Genomic DNA, 8,619 nt, shown 5'->3' with positions numbered 1-8,619 from the left:
GACAAAGCCTGGCCTTCATTGCCCAGTCTGCCCCTGTTTGACCTGCACCTGCAACCTGACTACCCTTTTGGATTTCTTTTCTGGCTCTGATAACTGTGTATGACCCCTGCTTGTACGACCAGGCCGCAATAAACCTGCACTTGGATCCAGTACCTGTTGTCTTGGGAGTCTGTCCGTTAGTGACACAGTTGCTGAGATTTTACCGGAAGTACGTCAGCACCCCGGTGTGCATATAGCGTATTTGACCTTACATTGACATCTTACATCGGCCATGACTTCCTGCAGCACCTCTTTACTTAAACAATTGCTTGAATGTGATGGGTAAAATGGATATGTCCAGTTAGGTTTATTGCCTTTTTTATTTATCCAAATTGACATTTTTAGCACATTTATACATCACACAAAAAATAAGAAACAATTTCAAATTGTTTTAATATTAATGCAATCTATGGGCCTCTATTCAAAGTCACAATTGATGTTGAGGAATAATGAAGCCAAAAAGAAAAAGGTTGAAAAGAGGAAATATGGAAATAAATGAGGGCCAATGTAGACTGTGGCATGTGGACCAAACTAAATCTTTAACTCAGCCTAAATGTTGGGGCTTATAGAATGGGCTTTGTCCAAAAGAACAATTGGCAACATTAAGTTATAATACATCTACAGTCAGATCGTGGATGGCACTAGTAATAATGACCATGATTTACCAAATAAATACTTAAATATAACATTAACATAACATATTTTAACATAAAATAACATGGAACTAGTGACACTACCATTTCCATCCACTAGGTGGTGGTATGTCTTTTACAATCCATTTGTCATTTACAGTCTCACAAAAATTCCTCAACGACCTCATTACACAAGAGAAGGCTTAATCCCTTGCTTTGGCGGTACCTTTCTCAGTGCTGCAAGAATGTTAGAACTTTATATGACCCAAACACCAATCATACACAGTATAGAAGTGCCGACTCAATGTAAATTCAACATCATTGCTGGAACATTAAGACTGGCATGGTTGTCAGTGTGTGACAGATATCAGTGTACTAACACATATGGCATTGAATCTGAGGACATCACTGCTAAATGACCAATTTTGCACCTTTTTACAAAGTGTTCATTTTAAAGCAAACAACATGGAATATGATATGACACAAATCTATTCATGAAACCAAGAAATGCACAAGAAGCTTGAACGGAAAAAAAAGGTGTCAATCAATTATTGTCTGTATGGACAACAGCAAATTGGATCTGCAGTGCAAGCCTGCAATGTACACAACCTTCTAGAACATGTTAGTACACTTGGTTCTTCCCAACTGCAGCAGTGCCGCATGTGACACAACAGTGTCCATCCAGTGTAGTTTTCCGTGTAATCAAGTTGAGTCTGATAGGAGGTTCACACTATATTGTTGCTGGTTATCCTCAGTCCCAGTTCAAGTGCTAAGAATTCCCTGAGGTGAAGATAAGAGTTTGTTTTTTTCATTTGACATCGACAGACATTCCTAACCCAAGATCACCCCACCCATGGGCTCAGTCTTGACTCACGGTTGTTCATGAATCGCTTCCTGTTGTAGGTGTGCCCATCAAACTAGAACTGTAACTCTTCCCGGGGTTGATTTTCTTCATATTCAAAATGGCCCTCGGAAATAGCTTTGGCAATAATGTTCTCCGCCGATAACCTCTGGTTCAGAAGCAGTAACGCAGCGATGAGGTCATTGATACTGGCCTTCATGCCCACCTTCTCTCTCCACACATTCAGTAGATGATGCACTCGGTCTTCAGGTTGAAGGTTCTCTCTGTTCTTAATGGCATTCTCATTGAGTCCAATATGCCTGAAGAACCTGTTGTGAAGGTGGACGTCCAGTTCTTCAAAGTAGCTAAAGCAATCCGTCAGGGACTTGTCACCTAAAACCAAATAAAGAATAGAATTGCTTTGGATACTGAAAATACAACGCTAACCGGGCTAATGCAAGATGTCAGGCTTCATACAACCACGTGAGATGAAAACACACTTACCATTCAAGGGGACGAGTTTCTTACACGGCAAGTCGTCATCCTACAGGAAAACAAAAAAAACATGACTTCTGTACGTAACGCTCTGTAGTGTATGTTTCCCTGACTTGCCCTGACTATGAAGCGTATTTTAGCTGGGTTCTAAATGATTCCAGTTCCATATCAGGCAGCCTTATGAGACAATGAAGGAAAGACCAGACAGGTCCATGAGGGAATGGTCGACGAAAAGGAGGAAAGAAGTGAAAGGAGGATTTAAGCAGGAAAGGACAGGTTATTAAGGGAAGGTTAGGCTGTGGTGAGCATGCCCAGTGAAGCTGCCCTCACCCTTGTGTTGGGATGACTCAGGGGCACAGGACAGGGGTGGGGGTACGGTGCAGGGAGGGGGGCTGAGGGCAAGGTAGGCAGGCTGGCCGGGGAGGAATGCGCGGTGCTGGTAAAGCTGTTGCCCTGTTTGTTATCCTTCTCCTCATTGGCTAAGGCCTGCTGACCCACCGCTTGGGCCTGCATCAGGAGGGGGTGATGGGGGGAGTCACAAAGCCTGCCGTTCAGCTTGTTCTGCATCTCTTCATATGACAAACTGGACACACTATCCTGGAAGATGAGGTGGAGACAACGGTTCAGCTTAACCCCAAATAATGCCAAGTTAGGATGATGTTAGTTGTTTAACCGTCCTTAACAGGAAATTATTTCCCAGTTGATGTGATTTGTTGGGGTTAGGTTTCGCCGGATTTGTACTGTCCTATTGCGCTTGAGCCGCCGCATGAAATAAATCGGTATAAAAGTGATTGTCTTACCACCGCAACCTTCTCCATCTCACTGGGATTCTGAGAGTCTAAAATAGAAGAGCAGGACGACCGTCAACCAAAGGACATTAGCACACAAAGTCTTCAATCACTTCTGTATCCCTCGACCTACCTTGCCCTGCAATGAAATTCTTTTTCCTCCTGAAAACAGCAACTATGACAATGGGAGCAGCTATCGACACGAGCACACCTGCCACTGCAACGGCTGACACGAGAAGAAGGTGACAAGAGTTACCAACCCCAGTTTCCAATGTTCAAGTCTATAGTGTGGTCTGGAATGCTATGAAGGCAGATTGACGTCTGTTGTACCTGTGATTGTACCTGATTTGTTGCTGGACGTGGACTCTCGTCTCTTGCACTCTGTATTGGATGTGGTGGTGCAGTTTCTCACCTTCACCTCATCATCCTTACATCTTGGTAGAGAAACAAAGGATTTCATGACAGCATGAGTATCATACGATTTAGAAACGATTCATACGAAGAAAAGTCAACTTGGTGCATCATGGGTGAATCCTTTTCTGTTACAATTCAAACAATCCCATGAATTCAAATGACTTTTAGTTGTGAGTCAGTGCGTAAGGTACTTACATTGTGCACTTTTTGCAAATTTCACAAGCCTGGTCGGGGGCACAGAAGCGCCCCGCTTTACACTGGCACTCTGTGTTCTGTGTGTGGGTGCATCTCGCTACAGTCTGCTGGTCTGAAACAGCAGCACAAACAAAAGAGTCCAGATCAAATAGGTTCAAAGTTTTCAGGACTCAAAATCCATGGATTGGGTTACTCAACCTGAGCAGAATTACCTGGGCGGCACTTGGTGCACTTCAAACACTGTGGCAGTCCATTGTCGTGTTCGGTATAGGTGTCAAAGTCACAGTTCTCACACGTGCCTCTCTCGTGGGCGCTTGTACAGGCAGATTTGACATAGGTACCTGCCGGAAATATCCAACATTGGTTCTCTTGAAACAAACAAAACATTTGTTTCTTTTGATAAAATGACTTATTTGCCCTAAGGGGGTCAAACTTTGTAAAACTCTCTCTTGGAAGTCGCTGTGGATAAAAGTGTCTGCTAAATGCATAAATGTAAATCAAAGCTTCACCATCAGCAAAGGGAGAACACGTTTGGCCCGTGGCAAACTCTGGTCTCTGTAGGCTGAATGTAAAAAGTCCATGAGGCTCTCACCAGCTGGGCAGTTCAGGCAGCAGATGTTGTCATGTGGGTACTCTTGGTGATGTCTGCAGGGGACATCCCGCTGTGGCCTGTCCCGGAGCCCACCTCCTCCTCGCGGCGTCTCCAGGCCAGAGTCAGCTGCCACGGCCAGGTTGAAAGCCAGGATTATGAGGACGAGCTGAGGTCATGAAAATGAAGTTTGTTACAAAGGCGGGTTGCTCTTTTTATTTTTTTTTTTATTTTTTTTACAGAGAATCGATGGAATACTCAATCACCGCCAGGTTTAACAAGGAAACTGGATCTCTATTATGTTGGGTCTTGTCAAGAAATCTTGTTTTGGGGCTATGCTGTTAGCACTATGTCATACATTTCAACACACCTTCACTAACATGAGAAAACCAAAGCCATAAGGAAGTGCTGAGGGGATTTCCATCTATTGCCCAATATTTGCCTTGTCACAATTTACAATTACTGTGATCGTATGTAAACTATTTCACACCACAGAAACAACCGGGTGGATTCAAATCACTTTTAAAATGTATTAAGACTAATGTAGCTCAATCTAATGTAGTCGTGTACTTGTATATATTACCCCAAATTTGATGTGGTCTAGATTTGTCTGCCAGAACTACAGAAGGCCACCTATAGACCTGAGGGTAACCTGGCAATTCACGAGACAAGTTTATTTTGTATGAGAAACAGCGCCCCACTTCGGACCCAATTCACTGAACTATCGCTGAAAGTAGTGGGATGCTGGAACCTCACATTCCACTGGCACTGAGCTGTTTATATTGCAAAACAGCTCCTAGAAAGCCTCATTAGCTTAAACAACATGATGATGAGGAACAAAAACTTTTTTGTACTGAAAAAATCGTAACTACTATACTTTTAAATAGAACGAAAGACACTTGTGGACAGAAGTAGGCCTGCTATAAAGTCACACGCACCGAGTTCTCCTGATCTAGGAAATACCTAGGGACTCATTAGGTTTCCCTTTTACTGAACCACCAGAAACCATAAAGAATTTCGCACTTCCACAAGAAACGTCAACAGAAAGACCTTGTGTATTCACATATCTGTGCTACATTCTGAATTCGCGAACGCGTCGCCTAGTCTACTGTTGTTACATGAGTCTACAATGGTAAATGAGGGCTGAATTAAAGAAGAACATTAAGAAAACCTGTGCTACGCGTTTCGAAGTTGACAAAACACTTCCCCGATATGAAACACTTTCAAATTTGCCAAAGTTTACGAGAATATGAAAGGAAAACAACTTACCATCAAATGTTTGTTGCACATACTTTCATAGAATGTGTAAACATTGGGGAAAAATTACATTATTCCATTTGTCTTCTTTCAACAATTTATGAAGTTCAAACTCATTTTATAAACGATGAGTTGTAGGTTACACGCAGAGAACTCCGTCGAACAACCAGTTCATTCAAAGACTGTTCCAGACTAGCCGGGACGTGAAACTTATGTGACACGCCCCTTCAAGGTGCAAAGCAGAAAACGTGGAGGCAAGACTAATTGTTTGAAGGTGGACAGAAGTCAATGCAAAAATATTGCAAAGACAAATGTATTTGTCAATAGGTCTTTGATTTAATTGGATTATCATATACACAAATTCAATAAATAAAAAATGTTGGCTTCTAAGCCTACCTCACAAGAAATGTTTGCAAAGATTCCACAGTTACTCCCCAGACATGCAAAATATTTTGCCCTAACTGAAAAATGTATAGTTTTAAATTGGCACTAGACACACAAAAGGTCATTGGGCATCTTAAACAACTCAACACTTCCACTTCATATACTTTTGACTGTAGTAGAGTCTGTGTGCCAGTTTCAACATTATCTTTGGACCGGTTGTCTGTGGGACTGAGATATCAAGTCACTCATATTGAGACTGTCACAAACAGGAAGAGAGGGCTAGACTCATCTGCCATTGGAATAGGACATGGAACAATTTTAGACTCCGATATAAATTGGTTTACAGGAGTTTGACCTTGTAAAATGTTTTATGAACACTACATCGTCGAAATGAATCAGGCAGGAAACTAAACACATTCTTCACCCTCTCCATTAAATACTTATTCTAATTTCTATCTGGACTTTAGACCACAAGGCAGACAACTGCTTATCCTGTAGAGTGTCTGCTTTAGCTGCCTGTATGGTAGAAAGCCAGAAGGGAACTTGTGAGTCACTTGATAAGGAGTTGAACTGTAAGGAGTGGCAGAGAGACACACACAGGTCACTTAGAGATAAGAGTTTTAAGTTGGAGGACACTGCACTGCTGCCTTGATATAAGTTTGATGGTTAGAACCTATAATATGATCCAAAATAACAATATGACATGGGTAGGTACAGTTTAAGAAGATCTACATTTGTAAACACATTTGATGAGGCAGGACAAGATACTTTAAGCACTCATACTCAAACTGGGCCATGTTTTAACTGTACATTTATTTCCAAAAGGCTGCATATACATTTTGCAAATTCTACTGTACAGAAAACATCCAAAATGTCCATAATTATAGATACAATATACCACAAAGCTGCCCTTGCATTACCAAACGTATGTTTAGCACTAGAAAAGCTCTGCAGCCTATTCAGTATTATAATCTTAAATATTTCTTGAACTAATACTTTTTTTAATGCATGTTTGTATGATTTCGTTTGTTTCTCTTATTTTTTTTCTCCAGCCCCATCTGTACTTCACAACATTCATCAATTACAGTAGTTAAACAAGGCACAAGAATAGTGATATGAAGCAGAAGGCCATGCGCGACACTAAAATGAGCCAGACTGATAGTCGTCAGGGTAGACCTTTTAGCACCGTACAGCCCAGCTCGGTGGTCAAGTGACCCGGGGTCTGTCGGGAATCAGCCTGTGATTCGACATCAGTCTAACGCCAAAGCATAAGAGATGTGTGTAAGTGTCAGTGGGTTTTGAGGTTTTGAAACCTGGTAGTCCACATCACATATGTTAATTGAACATTCACGTTTACTAGCTCGATCATTAATAGACATGGCAGTTTTTACACCGAAAATGATTTTGGAGTGCTGTTTTTAGAAGATGGCGTTCCACATACAAATGTTTACGATGAAACATCAGCCACTGATTAGTATAACATTAGCACACGTTTCCATCTTGCTCATAATACAGGGAATGAGAATTCGGTTTAAAGGGAAACAATCATATTTAAGATAATCAGGGTCATTCTTCTGTGTCTTCTAGAATCAGTTTGATTATCATGATGGGAATGAATTAATCCTCAGATCCCAGATAACACATAATGACGTCAGAATCAAATGAAAGTGGGACAACACAACGTAACATTGTCTTGGATCTTTGTCTGACGACAGCAGCACTTTGATCAAATCCAGAAATTGGTCTGGAACTATAATTGTTGATTGCATAAGGATTCGAATCAATACAGAAAGCACTGCAAATGGGTGAGCAAGTACAAAGATTTGGTCAAATGAGACTATTCTAAACAGACAAATATTTAAGGGCCTTTAATGATCTGCACTCAGAGATGAAAAAAAATGTCAATACATAATTCAGGAGTGGATATTTGAAAACTTTTTTTGTTGTAGCAGTGTGCTACTTCAGTATCTTGTTAGCATTAAGAACACATCCTCATCCAGGATATTTCATGGGCCTGCTTGCCAGTGAAGTCTCTGTACTGTGACTAAATCCATCCCCTCTCATGTCCTGTGCAGCTGTGAAGTGCCATGGCTCCGTTGGGATTCGGCGTGTGGCAGGGAGATATGCAGCCTTTTGACAGGTGTTAATGGTTGGAATAGGGTGATAAGATGCCGTTATACATGTGGAGCAGTGCCGGCGAGTGATGTTTTACAGCTCCTCCAGCGTCCCCCTCTCTCAGAGAGCAACCCAAACCTGTCACGCTGTGGGCAGCGGTTTGACACCGAGAGCTATCCATCACCAGCCAGGCTTTTCCTCACAGATAGAGGAGGGAGTCTCCATTGGACGACGCTGTGCGAGCCCACTCCTACAACGTGCCGCCAACACAGACCACGAAAAGAACGTTGGATGTCGATAAACTGTGATCGACTGCAAAGCTTCCTTTGAGAAATGCGTCTCCCATTTAGAGACTCGTCTCCCATTTAGGGATCCAAAACTCTTGACCTACTGTGGAAGTAGGGACTTGTACCATATGGGTAGTGTGAGGTGGGGGGGTGAGTGGGGGGTAGGAGGACAGCAGAGGGAAGTGACTACCCCTGGGGGGGAGGGGGGGGAGCGATGGCAGTACTTTCTGTTGCAAGCATTCTTCAGAGTGGGCTCAACAGTGCACGAGGGATTTGTACTGATCCTCAGAGCAGGAAGTGATGTGCGACAGACAACTCGATGTGAAGGGTAGCCGGAACAGATGAAAGCCAAATAGATTTGCAGTCCGTCCCCAGGACCGATTCTTCCAATGGAGGGCGGTCAGTTCCAGGGCACCACCCCATTTCGGACCTCTCTCGATTTTGGAGCCGTTTCCATTCCGTGGAGCCTCTGCTGCACTCACAGGTGCCGTCAGGCCACACATGCACACGTCGATGGGGTTCACGTGTCGCCTGTTGGGTGTCAGTTGTGACCAGGGATTACACTCTCTTTTCCTCCTGTCCT

General features: G+C 42.8%; 1 protein-coding gene across 5 annotated transcripts; it reads right to left on the bottom strand.

Moving 5' to 3' along the window:
* Positions 1-322: 322 nt before the first annotated feature.
* Positions 323-5,817, bottom strand: hdr (hematopoietic death receptor). 5 transcript variants are annotated; one of them, XM_047048604.1, is made up of 10 exons: positions 5,263-5,817; positions 3,997-4,162; positions 3,617-3,745; positions 3,405-3,516; positions 3,126-3,229; positions 2,929-3,021; positions 2,808-2,845; positions 2,338-2,604; positions 2,017-2,056; positions 323-1,905 (listed from the first exon to the last, which is right to left on the bottom strand). In XM_047048604.1, the coding sequence occupies exons 1-10, from the start codon at positions 5,281-5,283 to the stop codon at positions 1,589-1,591; spliced, it is 1,287 nt and encodes a 428-aa protein (XP_046904560.1). In that variant the 5' UTR covers positions 5,284-5,817; the 3' UTR covers positions 323-1,588. The 5 variants fall into 5 exon arrangements, with proteins under 5 accessions (XP_046904560.1, XP_046904562.1, XP_046904561.1 ...); XM_047048606.1 differs by having other exon boundaries at positions 2,506-2,604; XM_047048605.1 differs by having other exon boundaries at positions 3,138-3,229.
* Positions 5,818-8,619: the final 2,802 nt, after the last annotated feature.

Source organism: Hypomesus transpacificus, chromosome 24 (assembly GCF_021917145.1).
Source record: "Hypomesus transpacificus isolate Combined female chromosome 24, fHypTra1, whole genome shotgun sequence".
In the NCBI taxonomy this organism is placed as follows: domain Eukaryota; kingdom Metazoa; phylum Chordata; class Actinopteri; order Osmeriformes; family Osmeridae; genus Hypomesus; species Hypomesus transpacificus.
Note: the sequence above shows the minus strand (reverse complement) of the source record. Positions and strands in the feature narration are given on the sequence as shown.